The sequence below is a fragment of the Fonsecaea pedrosoi genome (genome assembly GCF_000835455.1).
Source record: "Fonsecaea pedrosoi CBS 271.37 unplaced genomic scaffold supercont1.2, whole genome shotgun sequence".
Lineage (NCBI taxonomy): Eukaryota > Fungi > Ascomycota > Eurotiomycetes > Chaetothyriales > Herpotrichiellaceae > Fonsecaea > Fonsecaea pedrosoi.
This window is the reverse complement of record NW_013550614.1, coordinates 3,833,066-3,850,029: the sequence shown is the minus strand read 5'-3', so window position 1 is coordinate 3,850,029 and position 16,964 is coordinate 3,833,066. Positions and strand designations below refer to the sequence as shown.

The following is a 16,964-nucleotide window of genomic DNA, read 5'->3' as shown; positions in this document are numbered from 1 at the left end:
CTTGGATCACAATAGTCGTATACCGAGATACCCGTTTCAGTCTCGAGTGGCCTTATAAAGATAAACGTATTATCATGGTGTTTATTTGTAAAACAATAGGTAATTCCATAGTAGTCCCTCGCTAGTACTACAGTCCTACTCCAGTTGTACGTACGTACATGCTTATAAGGGTATGTTCATATTCATGTTCATGCTGTTATCTGCTGTCCACATAATCGCAGTACCGACGTGTTGCCCGTGTCACCTCGCATCTCCTGGGCCCTGGTGCCCTGATAATAGCTTTTGATAGGTTCGCATGCCAGACTTGAGCTTTAAAACGTTGAATGGTGAATTATGCAGGTGATATCCATGTTTAGTTAGGATATACATCTCCGTGACAAAGAATTGCCTAAATCTCAGCGAGAGAGAGACAAAAGAGAACCAAGTATCTGATTTACCCGAGGGCAGCTCGGTGGTGGTGATGTTCTTCTTCGTTAATTACTACCCTCCCGGTTTTCGGCCGTACACAAAATGAAAGTTGACGTAGAGATGGTTGTGGAAATCCTGCAGTTCTCGGAGGACGTGCGCCACGAGCACACGGCACTCGTCTTCAGACCATCCCCGGTAACGGGTGAGAAAACCCAGGGCAAAGGGCTCGATGGCCGAGCAGACCTGTCCGAGCTGGTATTTTCCAAGTGTCTTGAGCTTCGGGTCGCGTGGCCATACACCGACAGGGACCTGCAACGAGGTATGAGATACGTTTGGCGACCAGAGTACCCAGAAGGTAGGATGAAACGAGAACAACTCACTTTGTAGATATCATCTCGGACGTCGACAAAGCCTGCATTACTCATGCGTTCTCTCTGCTCTTTGGCCACGTCGAGATCCTTACCAAACACCTTGCTGCCCTCGTTCACTTCGTCTTGCCATCGTTTCAGATACGGCACCCGGGTGAGCTCGGGATCGTCGTCCGATTTGAGGTGAGTCTCGTACTCCTGCACCTCGAGCCACCCGCCTGGGTTCAACGATCGTATCGCCTGCTGGTATAACCTGTCCCAGTCTTTGATGCTGCCGACCATGGTGCGGCCGTGGATGAAGTCGTATCGCTCAGCCTCGGTGGTTGCCTCGACCCAGTCGCTCTCGACGTCATCCACGTAAAACCTGACATTCGGAGGCACCACATCCGGTTGGATAGGGCTGAGGTCTGTGCCAATCACCGAGGCCATGGGAAATTCATCCGCAAAATCGACGGCCCAGATGCCAGTGCCGGTGCCAAAATCGAGCACCCGCTGCGGACTCGCCAATATTGGTGCGCGAAAAAGTCGGCCGTCTAAAGTCAGTCGGAAGACGTGGTGGAGGAGATCAAGGCGGGCTTGTTCCAGTTCATCGTTGGGGAGAGTGTATGCGCCTTGACGGTATGCATGGTACCGTCGGCCATGTTCGTAATGGTATTTGTATACTGAGGATGCCAAAGATGTGCTGGCCGCTGTGGCGTCGTCGCCCAAGGTGGAGTCTACATCGCTCGGTTCATTTGACTATCAGAAGAGATCAGCCATGATGTGTGTGTAACAAGGTGCGGAATGAGGTGCGGAGAAGGGAAACTTGGTCAGTCTCACGTCTGGCTGGATCTCTGCATCTGGATCTGGTGCAGCTGGTTGTTCGACGGTGGCGCCCGGCTCCAATGAGTGTTCGGGAGATTGCTTGGTTGTGTCACTCATATTCGAGTCTTAGTGCAGCCTTGTTCACCCTTTCAGTGGAGGCTTGGATTGTGTTCGACGGGCGGCGGGGAAGTTCGTGGAAGAACGGGCCGCACGGCGCAGAGGGCATTTGTACTTGTAGGCGAAGCCGGTGGATGGTGGTAGTTTGCACACAAAGCTGCTCAAGGACGCGGTACGGTCCGCCCAGTTCTTTTAGGTACTACCACTACTGCCGACTAACTATGCTTCCGTTGGGGGTATATTGGGGGTTGGAGCGTTAGTGCATCGTGAAACCTCTAGGCGCATATCTGCGCTTCCTGAAGGCCTGTCGTGCACCCGCAGGCTAGCCTAACACATTCCATGACCACCACGACCTGCCTATCTCTCGCTATACTTGTCGGCATCGGGGATCAACCCCCACGATTGCGTGAGAATCGGCCATGTCCATCCATCCATTGGTGCCACCCAATTCATCTTGTCTGCGTGCGTCTCCATCGAGAACAGACTAAATCCAACACGTTTAACATGTCCAGACGCAGTGGAGGCATTCAGGTCATGTCGGTTCTGCTCATCTCGTGGTAATGGATCCTTCTTAGACCTCTCCATTATTCATTCGTTCAATCCTGCCACTACCTTGGTCTGCGAATCTTGAACCATGGCCTCTTCAACCCTTGATGGGTTTGCCCTGAGCTCCCTGACAACTACCGTGGCCATCCTGGTTACCACATGGCTCCTCTATCTGATGTCACTTGCTCTGAACCGGCTGTATCTGTCGCCGCTCGCAAATTTTCCTGGGCCAAAAGCTGCCGCCCTATCACGATGGTACGAGCTCTACTACGAGGTCGTCCTGAAAGGCCAGTACTCGAGGAGGATAGATGAGATGCATCAGCAATATGGTGAGTCGACTTCGGGTATAACAGTCACCAAACGAGTCAACTAACATGCATCCAGGCCCTATTGTTCGAGTCGCCCCGGATGAGCTCCATATCAAGGACAGCGACTTTTTTGACGAGCTATATGTCAAAGTTCCACGGGTAGACAAGCACGACTGGGCAGCTGGGAGGTTTGGGAATCATGGCTCTATCATCACTACCGCAGACTACGCTCTACATCGTCGTCGTCGTGCAGCCCTCAACCCCTTGTGAGCTTTCCAGGGTACATGCGGAGCGATAGCTCTTTGGACACGGTTAAGAAGATTCTAACCTGAAGGTAGCTTTTCTAAACGGTCAATCATGGACTTCCAACCAGTGATTCGACAGAAGGTTGAGCAATTAAGCAGGACACTGCGTGAGTATAAAGCAAAAGGCGAGCCGGTGGTTCTGAGCGAGGCATTTCCAGCCTTTGCGGGCGACATTATCACAGAATACTCGTTTGGAATCTGCTACGATCATTTGGGTTCTCCGGGGTTTTCAGAGTCTTTCCATGCCGCATTCATGGCTGTCGGCGAGTTCGGCCATGTCGCAGTCCAATTCCCTTGGTTTCACCCAGTGAGTCCCCCCCTTTGGTGCTCAAACAGCTCCACGAATGCTGACATAGACATAAGCTCTTGAATTCTCTTCCGGATAGCCTAGTTCGCAAAATGCAGCCAGCTCTAGGGTCTCTCCTGCAGCTTCAGATGGTGAGTCGGGCACATCAAGCCCTCGGAATTGGGGTTCCTCTAAACGTTGCCATATAGGATTTACGAAATATGATCAAGCGACTGACAGAAGGGGACGAACTTGGGGAGGGGAAGGTTTCTCATCGCACTATATTTCATGACCTGCTTCAAAGTGCCCTCCCACCCGAGGACAAGGGAAATCGCCGCATGGCAGACGAGGCCCAAACCGTTATTGGAGGCGGTCTCGAGACGACTGCGTGGGCGTTGAGCGTGGCGTCATTCCACATTGTGAACACCCCTCGAATTTACAAGCGATTACACGAGGAGCTCGTTCAAGTGATGCCCGACACATCCTCCATTCCAGATCTGTTAGAGGTCGAAAAGTTGCCCTACCTTCGAGCCTGCATCACAGAAGCCGTCCGCCTTTCGTATGGCATCTCTGCACGGAATCCTCGAGTGCTCAACCAATCTCTCCAATACAAGCAGTGGACCATACCTCCACGAACCGTTGTCGGCATGTCGATTGTGGATGTCCATCACGACGAGAATATCTTCCCCGACTCCCACTCATATATTCCAGAGCGATGGCTGGGGAATCCGAAGGCACCTAACGGGTCTCCACTTGATCGTTACTTTGTTGGATTTGGGAAAGGAAGCAGGAGCTGCCTCGGGATTAAGTACGTATCATCACTGTGGTCGCATTGCTTCTTCAATCACCCTTGAGCTGATTTCTTGCTAGTCTAGCGTATGCCGAACTATTCCTTCTCATGGCCGCTCTTTTCCGACGGTTTCGCTTTGAATTGTTCGAGACTGACAAGTCGGATGTCGAGTTGGAGCATGATTTCTTCCTGCCGAGTCCAAAGCTAGATTCCAAGGGCGTGCGGGTCAAGGTTGTTGAGGTCTTTGAGTGAATTGATGACAGTGACTGACCCGGCACCATATGGTGGTATATATCATATTTATCCTTGGTCTCAGCCAACCTCTCTCCCTTGTTCATCATATACACAAATCTGAATGATCTGAAATGGCCCTTCTCCTCCGATAGTATCAGTGTCAAACCGACGAGACAGTTAACCGTGCTTAGTCACTCGCTACGGTTGCGCGTCGCGTCGCCCCAAGCGAGCCAAGTTCCGACACCTTAAGAGAGAATGACGATGTACTCGGCAATGAGTCCCTACCGTCTGTACAGTCTGTCTCAATTCTGCGAGCTCAACAATTGAATGGGAGGCGGAACGATCGGGGCAAGTCTTGGCTAGCTACCGGACGCGAACTACATGCTTGGTGTGTACAAAAACTTGTACTTGTGCATGAAATCCTTGCTCTTTACGGTGCGGATCGTTCCTTGGTCGTTCATTTCCGCTTCTCTAATTCCTTGTCAGAAACCCGATTAGCCAGTTAGCGAGCTACAACTGGCAGAGCAATCTGCAAGGATACGACAAGATCCCGGACCCTTTGAACCTACAGTACCGACCCAGTGATGGAGACTCAGGAACCCTCGATGCAGCAGCCGGGGATGACGGCTTCATCTCCGCGCTTTGACACGGCATACATCGACCAGGTCTCGCAGGGACGACGCAGCCTCAGCACGCCTCTTATCGAGCCCTTGATCACTGGGACGGGCGCCAGCATCTACAGATCCAAGATAATCCCTGCCATACGAGCCGCGCAGTCCGAGATTGTGCTGGTGACGTGCTTCTGGGCCTCGTCCGTGACCCGTGTACAACTCTGCGAAGCGCTCAAAGACCTGTCCAGGCGTGTGCTGGCTTCGTCGTCGTCGTCGTCGTCTCCGAGAAAGGTATCAGTGCAGATATGTTTTTCCTCGAGCTCGCTGGCGCGCAATATGCTCCTACCAACGCCTTCGGACGGCCAGGTCTACGGCCCTGAGAGCTGGGGAAAACTGGGCCTCCCGGGACCCGACGAGATCAGAGGCTTGAATTTGCGGGTGGTGCGCAAGTTCTTCTGGCCTTGGGGCATCGTCCATTCGAAGTATGTCATTGTTGATCGAAAGCTTGCCATCTTTCCCTCGTGCAATGTCTCGTGGGAGCGATGGTTCGAGGTTGCCATATCCTTCACGGGGCCGGTTGTCGACCATTTACTGCACTTCCATACGGATTTCTGGGACAAAGGGAGGCGGCCGGTGCCGCCATCACCGCCACCTCCAGATGTTCGTGCCACCACCTCGCTCACAGATGAGGCTACCGCTACAACGGTCCCGGTAACCCTGCTGCCCTCGCCACACACGCCGGCCAAGGTTCCAAACCACCTCCACCCGCGCGTCCTGCTCGGCCAAGTCATCCCATGCATCCCCACCGCCGGACCACTCCCGTTCCCCCCCACGCCGTTGTTGCAGACCACTCACCACCTGCTCTCGACGGCACAGTCTAGGATCGTCCTGCTGACACCTAACCTGACCGAGCCGACCGTGGTGGAGTCCCTCGTCGACGCCCTGGGGAGGGGCGTCCAGGTCTGCATCTGGACCAACCGCACCCTGATGACCGTGGAGCAGATGGTCACGGCGGGCACGACTACGCCGAGCTGTGTCCAGAGACTCGTCGACAGGGCTTTGCACCTAGGACGGTCTGCGCTGCTCGAAACATCCTTTTTCGACGCCGACGACGGGCCCGGTGTTTCGCCACAAGGGCGTGGGCGAGGCCTGGAGGGAGATGATGAAGAGCAAGACCAAGAGTCCATCCCCGTCAAGCTGCACGCCAAGGTGACCATTGTCGACGACGAGCGCATCCTGTTGGGGAGCGGCAACATGGACGCGGCGAGTTGGCGGACCAGTCAGGAATTGGGCGTGCTGGTCGAGAGTCGCGAGGTTGTTGACGAGTTCAAGAGGTTGTGGAGATACAGCAAGCTCTGAAAACTCCACGTGTCTGAAGTGGTGAGGACAGGCCGGCCTTTTTTTCTATCTTCCAGGAAAAGGATGATCTTTTAATCCAGTCGACTGGCTTTTGTCGAATTCTTACTTGTCCGAACGAGCCTTGAATCCTCCTGTGAGAATGAGCGGTTCCTTCGCGAAAGAGCTATGGGGCCTTCTCAACGGGATACTTCATCCCATGCTGTACCCTCCGATTCACCACGGTCTGCTTTTCTAAGGGTTTGATCTATCATGAACAAGATATACGCTGATGACGATCCGCTGGGGGCAGGAACATTACAGTCTACGACGACCAGAAATACATCACAAAATTTTGTCTGGAATCGCGATGGCTTTGAAGAATCCTTACATACATACATGCATTTGCATGTGCATATTCAGACTGTCGTCTGCAAGGCGCTTGCCTGTACGTGTACCCAGCAGAAAGGTGTGAAGGGGATATCTCTTTACCCACGTCACGAGACGTGTGTGTCGAGGGTTGAACAAAAGCCAGGAAGGAGCACCAACACCAGCACCAGCACTGTCAACATACAAGGGCCGAAATTTGGTCGGTCAGTTCTTGGTCCCTCTCCGAAGAAGCATCAACGGTTTCCCAGCCTGGACCACGTCGTTTGGCTTGACGAGCAACTTCTCGACCGTGGCGCCCTCCATACTCTGCTCGGCCTTGACGGGGATTTCGAGCTTCATGGCCTCGAGGATCGAGACGACCTGCTCGAGCTTGACCGTGTCGCCTTCCTTGACCTCGACTTTCCACACGTTGGCGTTCAGGGGAGCTTCGACGGGGATGATTTCCGGGTCTGAAACACGCACACACAAGGAAAAAAGTTCAGTCTTTGGTAGATATTTCACTGGGAGGGGGAGGAGAAGAAGAAGACGAAGAAAATGATGTGGGGTGGGGAAGGAGACATGTACATACCATGCAGCAGCTCCTCGACGGTGTCCATGCTGATTTTGCCGGCTTCCTTCTCCTTGCTCCATTTCTCGAGGAGTTCCTTCTCCAGCTTGTCCATTTCGGCCTGTGCCTGGCGCTGCCGGGCTCGGATCTGGGCGACCTCGTCCTTGGTCTCCCTCAGGAGCTCGTTGTGCTCCTTCATGTCGAACTCGGTGTCCTCGTACTCGTACTCGTAGCGGCCGCTGCGGAACGTTGCCATGAGCCCTTCGTACTCGTCCTCGGTCACCTCGTAGAAGGTGATCTGGTCAAAGTCCTCAAACAGCCACGGCTTCTCCGCGCTGTAGCCTCTCTTGAACCCGAGAATGTCGGCGCCCGGGATCGAGAGGCCCGTGTTCATGTACCCGCCGGGCGACTCGACGTTGTATAGTGCCATGCATGACCCACCCCAACCGACTTGTCCTTCTGGGGTGTGTACCCGGGACGGGTTCATCTTGGGACACTGGATGCGTTGACGCGGATCGATCGGCAGAGCTATGGGCAGTGCCACAAAGAACCCGACCGCAACCACCATCAACGATGATTTTGTGTATATATCTCGAAGCTTACGACCGTGTTAGAGAGAACCTAGAGTGCACAGAAAGCAATATACTTACTTGTTGAAGCGTAAATGCGTTGTTCTTGGCCACAAACTCCATCGGATCCGGTAGGTACGAGGCATACGGTCTCTGCGTCTCCATGTACCTCTGTAGGCTTTCCTTCTGCCTCTTGCTCTGGAATGTGATGGGGAGTTTATACTTGCGACTTGGAAACTTGGCTTCGCTGAGATCGCCGAGTTCCTTTTCGAGCTGGAGGAGATAATCCAGCATCTTCTGGCGGGGCACCTTTGTCGAGTCGTAGTAGAGCATGAGGGAATTACCGCACGCCATTCCCGTATGCATATCGCCGTTGGAGAACGAGATCTCGCCCGTGTTCTCCCGCAGCTTTCGATACAGTGCGACCGCGCGGCAGCGGTAGTTGAGGTCGAAGGAGCCGTGGCCGTAGTCGATCAGGATGAAGTCGTCGCCGCCCTGTCGATACGACACGAGCGGTTGGTTGCCGTGTTCCTCGATCTTGTGGATAATCGCTGGCTCCCACCCTTTCTTCTCGGAGGAGGGTGGAAGTCCCTCGTACTTGAGCGGTGAAACATTGTCAAAGCTGCCTTTCCCCTGGCAACAGTCGTGGATAGAGCCTAGGAAATCTTCAACTTCCTTGCGCTTTGCAATGGCGTCCTGGTACGACACCCTCTTGAATCGCAGCTTGTTGCCAGCCTTCATCTGCCCGAGTCTCCAGTACTCGGCCTTCACGATTGTTGTCGCCGACACAAACCCTCCGAAGTCGGGCGCGTCGATGGGGAACAGGCACGGGTCATCGCCGGTCCAGTTCACAGTGCCGATGGGGTATCCGTATTCGATGACATTTGAAGGATGTGCACCACCCTCCCCTCCGTCAGGACGTGCCCATTTGGGTTTCGGACCAATCAGCCGAATGCCCCCTCGAGCGGCATTGTGTGAAATCGTCCAGGTGCTGTCGTAGAACTCTTCAATGGACTCGTTGGTGACGAAGCCCTCATCGTAGGGCCCAGGCATGGCCAAAAGATCCCATTCCTCTGGGTACGACGGTCTCAGATTCTGTGGCAGTGACAGCTCGCCACTGACATCTGGTAAATCGGTCGTAATTACCAAGAAATCGCCAGCCGCGAGGGCCCTCCCCTGATAGCCACCGACAGCAGTCATCGGCGCCGTTGCCTTTGAGCCGAACCACGTTGCAATGCTCGGGAGACCTCCGTATATTGCCAAATACGATCGACATCCGCCTCCTGTTGTCTTGCCGATCGTGAGTCGCTGGCCAGCTTGGATCTTCAGCCGCGTCCACATGGGTGCATCCTTGCCGTCGAGCTTGACCTCCATCGGAGCACCGCAGATGGCGATAATGGCTGGCCCGAGGAATTTCAGGTCCGGTCCACTCAAGGTGATCTCAATGCCCTCCTTGCCAGGAGGATTGCCGACGAGTGCGTTGGCTATTCGGAACGCCAGAGGATCCATGGGACCGGAGTGTGAAAACCCTCTTCCGATGGTAGGGCGGCCCGGCCAGTCTTCGATCAAGGTATACGCGCCCCCCTGTAAGACATCTATTGCCGCAGGTTGAAATTTGAACGTCTCGAGGAATTTTGTCATCGTATTGCCGGATCTGAACGTGCTATCTTTCAAGATGGCCTCCAGGAACTCGATGTTTGTAGGTGGCCCAAATATCTTGGAGCCTTCCAGCATTTCACACATCAGTCTAAGGGCTTCGGGACGGTCTGATGCATGAACCATGACTTTTGCCAGTAAGGGATCGTAAAATGAAGTGACCTTAGTCCCTGTATGGATCCAACCGTCGATTCGAGAACCCGGAACTTCTTTCCAAGACACATGCTGTAGTGTGCCTGGTGATGGAGCAAAGTCCTTTGCCGGATTTTCTGCGTACACCCGTACCTCAATGGCTGCTCCTGAAGGACCCTTGGGCTGAAGACTGCTCAGGTATCCGCCATCAAGTCCGCCCTTACCAGACAGCTCTGCGTCGGCTTGCTTCAACATCAATTCCACCAGATCGATTCCATAGCACATCTCCGTAATGCCGTGTTCTACCTGCAAACGTGTATTCATCTCGAGAAAGAAGAAAGCGCCTGATTCGTCGTCCACGAGAAACTCGATGGTCCCGGCGGAACCATAGTTGATCGAGGCCGCCAGACGGACAGCCGCTGACCCTAGCTTTTCACGGAGTTCGGGGTGTTTCTCGACGAACGGGCTGGGGCATTCTTCAATCACCTTCTGGTGTCGCCGTTGAATCGAGCATTCGCGCTCTCCAAAATGTATCGCTTCACCGAGTCCATTGCCGAAGACCTGGACTTCGATATGATGTGATGAAGGGTAGAACCTCTCCATGAAGACGCCCGAGTTCTTGAAGAGAGTCTCACCACGCGATTGAACTGTCTTGAATGACTGACGGACTTCTGTTTCGTCCTTGCATGTCAACAAGCCCATACCGCCTCCGCCGGCGGTAGCTTTGAGTATGATCTGGAGGTGTCAGTAGATACACCAGTTCGAAGAGTCGTGCCTACCGGGAAACCCAATTTCTTTGCCTCCTCAACTGCTTCATCCTCTGACTTGACAAGACCTTTAGTTCCTGGGACGATAGGGACGTCGGCTTTTGAAGCAAGTTCACGAGCTGTGTGTTTGATGCCAAAGTCCTCTATACACTTTGGACTTGGACCGACAAACACCATCCCCGCCTCGGTGACATGCCTGGCGAAGTCGGTGTTCTCAGACAGGAATCCATAACCAGGAATGACCGCGTCGGCTCCCTTGGATTTTGCGATGTCGATAATTTGCTGTGTATCGATGTAGCCTTTGGCATCTGGCCCGGTGAGCAAAACAGCTTCATCCGCAGCCCCTACGTGTGCCGAGGCGGCGTCTGCTCCCGTGTAAATGGAAATAGTCTTGAGCCCAAGCTTGCGGGCTGTCTTGCATATCCGCACCGCTATCTCTCCTCGATTCGCAACCAGCAATGTCTTTAATTTCTCCATCTCACAATGACTGGTGATGAGAAACAAGCGGCAGCTGACGCACAGCTTTGCGGATGCGAAGGATCTTTGGCATTATCAAGCGGTGGTGTAATGGCTTGATATCAGTGGAAGCCACTTGCCGTTATTGGCCTGATGTGCAAGGATTCCCCAAAAATATCGATGAGGGGCTTGAGAGTTCATCGTTGCCTCCGCAAGTCGTTCTTCTCCGCCGTCATTAGTGACGTAGGATTGGATGGGCAAGATGGGCCGAGTGAAGTTCGTGGAGTGTTACTTCCATAGCTCCGGAGAATGAAGATAATGTAAGACACGACGCGTGGTTGCTCAAGACTTACACATTCTTCCCTTTTGATCAAAAAGTGTCTCGCCGTAGAAGATGGCGCCTCCACCAATCAAACACAAAGCCTTGCTGAATGTCGATCTGGGTGAAGGGGTAAGTGTGTTCCGTCAAGCCGTGGGCCGTTTCTGATCGCTGGCACAGTACGGCAATTATGTCTGCGGTCCAGATCTGGAGTTGCTGCCGTTGATTGACCACGCAAATGTCGCATGTGGCTTTCATGCGGGAGATCCGTTGATAATGCAGGAGACTGTGCGGAACTGTAAGAAGCACAATATCAAAGTCGGGGCACACCCTGGGCTTCCTGATATACAAGGTAAGCGACCGAAACCTGTTGAGTATAACCCGCCTCTAACACCACGTAGGTTTCGGTCGACGCGAGATCAAAATGTCTCCCGAGGAACTGACGGCCATCACTGTGTACCAAGTTGGTGCATTGAAGGGTTTCCTTGACCAGGAAGGCGTCCCTCTACATCATGTCAAACCCCACGGCATTCTGTACGGAATGATGTGCCGTGATTATGAGGTTGCCAAAGCCGTCATGCAAGGAATTCCCAAAGGAGTCCCGGTCTTCGGTCTTGCAGGGACGAACATGGAGAAGGCGGCCAACGATCTCGGGATCACCTTCTGGGCGGAAATGTATGGAGATGTGAAATACAGCAACGATGGCATGCTCGTCATTGACAGGAAGAAGAAGCCCTGGAATCTCGAAGATGTCAGGAAACATGTTAGTCAACAGCTCAATTCGCAATCCGTGACGGCCACAGATGGCAGTGTTGTTCAGTTGCCAGTCAAGGACTATCCGATATCCATATGTTGTCATTCAGACTCTCCCGGGTGCCTTGGAATCATCAGGACCACAAAGGAGGTGATTGATGAATTCAACAAGGAACATGGAAGGATATGAATGATGACCACAAGTCACGAATAAGATTTATACCTCGAAGTATTCTGGGCTCTTTCGTCCCAGTCTGGTTCATCTCCTCCCACTATTAGCGAGTGGTCTCAGAGCCAGAGAATACACACTCATTCAGTAGTTCAGTTCATTGTTAGTTTCGAATGAAGGAGCAAAAGCCACCAAAGTGCCGAGGAAGTTCTGAGGACGAACTGGAGATTACTTACAAAGGTAGCCAACGGACCAAACTCCCGGTCTCGACGATCTAGGAACAGAAGGAAACCAAAGCACAGGGTAATCACCTGTCTGATCTGGCCTACCTAGGTATTTAAGGAAGATAGGATAGGCCTGAGAGTATTCAATGGTGATGGAGAGTGGCTTGGTTGGTCCATTTTTCACTCTACGCTAAGCCGTTCTGGTTAGTACTCCACACAATGCTCCCCCGGAACAAAAATTACCCTTATATATTATTGTTACTCACTTTTCTCCAACAATTACCACAAATCATCCGCAGTGGTGTAATGGTAACATCTGTCGCTCTCACGCATCCAAGGATGTGAAATCCGACAAGCCCGGGGTTCAATTCCCCGCTGCGGAATTTCGAATTTCTTTTTTTTTTTCATGTTTTCTTTTCCATCATTTTTTTTCTATTTTATGTTTTTCGAAGAAATTAAGAGAGGCACGTTTCAAATTTTGGGATCGCAGTATTGTCACACTTTCTTTTTGATAGACTTTCGTCGCAAACACCAACACAAGCTGCAATTTGTTCGAATCCCCAGTTCAAGAGGTGGAAGACTTAATGCATTATGCTAGAAGAGGGTCGCTGGATCTCTGTAGGCACAGGAATGTTTTGCAGTCTAGTAGTGGTGGGGAAGGGAGCTCTGTCCCTATCATCAGCCCTTGCTGTCTTCCGTTGGCTCAATGGCTCAGAGACAACGACAATTTCACCATTCAACACCAACGCCAATGTCAAACCAAACCTCCATGCCATGTTTCTTAGTGCTTCCTTCCTTTCATTCGGCCGTTGTCTTGAATAAAGACCATCGACGACGGCTATTGAAGCCTGAATTGATCAGGCTGCTCGTTGCATATTCCGTCCCTCTTCCTGTTCCATGAGTTCGTTCGCCTGCCCACGACGGCAGTCTCCCATCAGATGTCCATATTTCGGTGTCGTATACCTCGCACAACACTCCGATGCCAACTAGTCATCCATCCTGGCACTCAATGATTTTGAAGAACACGTGCGACTGCGATCCCAAGGGTCATCGCTCAAGGTGGTCGAAAATGAAAGACGGAGGATTCTACACAACCAGGTAGGAGCGACGAGGTTGACATACTCGCATGCTGTGCGGAAAATACCACTGGCGCTTCAGCCCGAAGATCAAGCGTGATTGTGGTGCTAGTGGTTGCAAGGCCACCATGATCGTTGAGATGCAAAAGACAGAACACAGAGAGATAGCCATGAGACATAGTCTGCCCCAGGGTGACGATAGCAGACACCTTACTGAAGACGGATCGATTCGCCTCGAAGCCTTCTATGGAGTGGAGAGACCAACAGCTCGCTGGATCGGTTGAGCCGTGTAGATCCTGAACAACCACCCCTATCTGGCCTACTGAGCAGCCTTTCTATCCCACCATCTTTGCAAGACAGCACTCTCGATACCTTGTCCAGGCGCCTTCTCCAGCGACATGTTCTATCCTTGGTTCCGAATGTCGGAGACGCATAGAGTGAGTGCTCCAGGTTTTTCCTCTCCCCCGGATGCTTTCCCCAGTCAGTAAATCCCTGCTGAATTGGACATGGCTCTGAGATCAACTGTACCACCACGAGAACAAGTACGTCCGAGTTTGTCAGCATGCACTTGATGGTGGCCAGGCCTGTCAGGGTCGAGCAAGTCATTAATAACGCCGCTGAGCCTTATTTTCCCGTACGCCAGGGCCAATACGACGTTCCAACAGTCCACCCCCAGCACAAACGCAAACAATACCCCGCCACAAGCCACTATCAACTGCGATGACGGGCGAGAGGGGCCGGCAATTGGCTGCGGGAGAGAATCGGAGGGCTTCCAGAAGGTGACCTGCGGCGGCATAAGCAGCCACCTACGACGACGCCGCGACACTTAGCGTACTCGGACATGTCCACCATCACCCACCAAATGCCCACCACAACCAATGCTCGATGGTCTTGTGGGAACCAACTTCCGCAAAGAGGCGCAAAGGCGAGAATGCCCATGTCCAAATGTCGTGGGAAGGGCGTGCAGAGCCAAGGCTCTGACACCACCCGTTGGTGCCGTTGACCTTCACCTCGAGGCCTGCCTGAGGAGTCATACACCCTATCCACCGATCTTCGGAGATTCGTGTTCTGCTCCGAGGAGAAGGCTGAGGATCTGACAAAAGGTACCTTCTGGACGTCTTCTCATCCTTCCATCACTCCTTCCATTGGTATCCCACTGTAAGTCCTTGCTCCTCGTCCCCAGTCTCGAGGATCGCAGGTGTAAACCATGGAGTACTTCGATTTTGACGACGCCTCTCATGCGATTCCCACCTTGGACCTTGACGATTGTTCGTCAATCGCAGGTGAGGCATGTGAGGCGGACGCCACTGACTGCTATGAGTCGCTCTTTTTCGACAAATCAGCGGCACTCCCAACAAGTCGACCGGCGGCCATCAAAATTGTGAAACTCAAACTAATCAACAATGTCGAAATTGAGGCCATCCCACATCCTTCCGACATCACTGCGGAATACCCAATGTTTCGTGCCAAAGAGCCGTGCGATCTTTGCGCGAGAATGGGTCTCGATTGCTTCTTGGCTACAAGAGGTGCACTGGTCGCAGGCTGCACCTGTTGTATCTCTCTGTACCGAGAGTGCAGCTTCGTCCATCCAAAAATCCCCAAGGGCTTTGTTAACACTTTAACGGGAATTGCTGAAGACCAGCAAATCATAGAAGGGTCGTTGACTGAACGGAGGAGGGCCATGAAGTCAATGGAAGAAGGCCGCGGCCGGAAGACTGGTGCTCGGTTTCCGCGTGATGCTGTCAAGATACTGAAGCAGTGGCTTGCTGAACATGCTGATCATCCGTATCCCAACGAGCGAGAAAAGGACGAGCTCAAGCAAGTCACCGGCCTCAAAAGAAGCCAGATCTCCAATTGGCTGGCCAATGCACGACGACGAGGCAAGGTCAGGCCTGCCGAATCTGGTCCATCCTCACCCATGCTGGGGGCAATTGATATCCCTCACAGGGTTGACAACCCGGACATTGCAGATCTCAACCCCCTAGACAGATGGAAAGCTTCACCACCTGAACACGAACCTGCATCCATGACTGCCATTGCTCGAGCCGTCACTTCCACCCCCCTACCAGTTCGCAATCCATCTCTGCCCAGTATTCATGGCTCCAGGCCAAGCTCGAAGAGGGCGTCGAGCGAAGACGATTCGTCCTTTTCCATGTTCCGTGCGCCGTCGGTGAGCAGTTTTGGAACCAGGGAATCCAGCAATTCCGATCTTACCTTTGCTTCCTCTCGGTCGAATCGGTCCAAAGGATCTTTTGCATCGTCCCAAGATCGACGCAGGCGTAGGCGAGCTCCCGTGGCTCAACGAACAGCTGCGCAACAGGCTAAATCCAGGGCTGCGAGGATATTCCAATGCACATTCTGTACAGATTCTTTTCCCGCCAAGTATGACTGGCAGAGGCATGAAAAGTCTCTCCATCTTGCTCTGGAGCGGTGGACATGTTGTCCTAATGGTGGTACAATGAACGATGCACTGACCGGAATGGTACTTTGCGTCTTCTGCCGCGAAGCCAACCCATCTACGGATCACTTGGAGTCGCACAATTTCACCGCATGCCAAGAGAAGACATTGCAAGAACGCACCTTTTATCGGAAGGATCACCTCAGCCAGCATCTGAAATTGATGCACAATGCAAAAGTCCAATCTCACATGGATACCTGGAAGAGCACCACCAACGAGATCAAGTCTTCTTGCGGCTTCTGCCCGTCCAAGTTCACCACTTGGCAACAACGAGCAGATCATCTCGCTGCTCATTTCCGGAATGGTTCGGACATGAACAACTGGAGCGGTGGATGGGGGTTTGAGCCATTTGTCGAAAGACTGGTCGAGAACGCCATCCCACCTTACCTCATCGGCCACGAGAGGACCACGATGGATCCGTACGTCGCCAGGTTGACGGCAACGCCGTCCGCCAATACCGACGGAGGATTGACCAACGGCACTTCCGCCGAAAGCACAGAACCTGATCAAATGACCCGAGATTCTAATTGCTGGGGAAGACTAGAGCAGGAATTGAGCAAATTTGTATCGCAACAAAGAGTGGCAGGTCGCCTTCCCTCAGATAAGGAGCTGCAGGATCAAGCTCGCATGATCATTTACGAGGATAACGATCCTTGGAACTGGACCTGTGCGGACAATCAGCAATGGCTCGACACTTTCAAGTATCAACAGGGTATTGGGAATGTCACAGACGCAATGATACCGACCCACACGCTAGCCGAAGTACCTATACTCGCTCCGTACGTGATCAAGGGCGGGCTGAAGTCGAAGCCCCCGACTGCTCAACATCAACGCAGGACGTTGAGCACTGATACCAACTCTTTCCCAGCCATGACACCTGACTGTGGGAGTGTCCCCAACTCGACCACGGCAGGAACATTTGACAACGGCATGGAGCTTGACTTTGACAGCATCGACTTTAGCAACCTCGATCTCGGAATGGTCGACGATTTGAACTTCGACCTGGGCCTCGACAACAGTCAGGGAGGGGGAATAGGCGTCTCGTTGGCGCCTTCAACGCCGTTCTCATCGAGTGTGCAGGCTGACTCTTTGTTCGGCTCATACGGGCTGAATCCCCAGATGGGCATGGGCATGGACATGAACCCCAAGGTGCCTCTTCAGCAACAGACACCACAGCCCAGCAGCAATGGTCAATTCATGAGCAGCCGAGACCTAAACCAGCTGTCCGGGTACGTCGCAGGGTTTAACTGACCTGTGAGATACACAAAGAGAGAGAGAAAGAGAGAGTGAGAGGAAGGCAAGGAATAGATTGGAAGGGTGGATATTGGAGAGTATT

General features: G+C 52.9%; 6 protein-coding genes and 1 non-coding gene across 7 annotated transcripts; 5 read left to right on the top strand and 2 right to left on the bottom strand.

The window, feature by feature from the left end:
* Positions 1-480: 480 nt before the first annotated feature.
* On the bottom strand, positions 481-1,697 carry Z517_03363 (uncharacterized protein; the record flags this gene model as incomplete). Its single annotated transcript, XM_013432470.1, has 3 exons — positions 481-717; positions 789-1,514; positions 1,596-1,697. 3 exons carry the CDS (start codon positions 1,695-1,697, stop codon positions 481-483), a joined length of 1,065 nt encoding a protein of 354 aa, XP_013287924.1.
* A 634-nt stretch (positions 1,698-2,331) lies between these two features.
* Z517_03362 (uncharacterized protein) lies at positions 2,332-4,184 on the top strand (the record flags this gene model as incomplete). Its single annotated transcript, XM_013432469.1, has 6 exons — positions 2,332-2,572; positions 2,628-2,817; positions 2,890-3,163; positions 3,220-3,294; positions 3,352-3,950; positions 4,013-4,184. The coding sequence occupies 6 exons, from the start codon at positions 2,332-2,334 to the stop codon at positions 4,182-4,184; spliced, it is 1,551 nt and encodes a 516-aa protein (XP_013287923.1).
* A 566-nt stretch (positions 4,185-4,750) lies between these two features.
* Positions 4,751-6,136, top strand: Z517_03361 (uncharacterized protein; the record flags this gene model as incomplete). Its single annotated transcript, XM_013432468.1, has 1 exon — positions 4,751-6,136. The coding sequence occupies one exon, from the start codon at positions 4,751-4,753 to the stop codon at positions 6,134-6,136; it is 1,386 nt and encodes a 461-aa protein (XP_013287922.1).
* A 570-nt stretch (positions 6,137-6,706) lies between these two features.
* On the bottom strand, positions 6,707-10,650 carry Z517_03360 (urea carboxylase; the record flags this gene model as incomplete). Its single annotated transcript, XM_013432467.1, has 4 exons — positions 6,707-6,951; positions 7,071-7,647; positions 7,700-10,141; positions 10,186-10,650. The coding sequence occupies 4 exons, from the start codon at positions 10,648-10,650 to the stop codon at positions 6,707-6,709; spliced, it is 3,729 nt and encodes a 1,242-aa protein (XP_013287921.1).
* A 373-nt stretch (positions 10,651-11,023) lies between these two features.
* Positions 11,024-11,891, top strand: Z517_03359 (lactam utilization protein lamB; the record flags this gene model as incomplete). The annotated part of the gene is made up of 3 exons (XM_013432466.1): positions 11,024-11,080; positions 11,129-11,300; positions 11,350-11,891. The coding sequence occupies 3 exons, from the start codon at positions 11,024-11,026 to the stop codon at positions 11,889-11,891; spliced, it is 771 nt and encodes a 256-aa protein (XP_013287920.1).
* A 495-nt stretch (positions 11,892-12,386) lies between these two features.
* Positions 12,387-12,477, top strand: Z517_03358. The gene has a single exon. It is a non-coding gene; the product is annotated as a tRNA-Glu (tRNA).
* Positions 12,478-14,377: 1,900 nt separating this feature from the next.
* Z517_03357 (uncharacterized protein) lies at positions 14,378-16,879 on the top strand (the record flags this gene model as incomplete). Its single annotated transcript, XM_013432465.1, has 1 exon — positions 14,378-16,879. One exon carries the CDS (start codon positions 14,378-14,380, stop codon positions 16,877-16,879), a length of 2,502 nt encoding a protein of 833 aa, XP_013287919.1.
* Between the last annotated feature and the right edge of the window lie 85 nt (positions 16,880-16,964).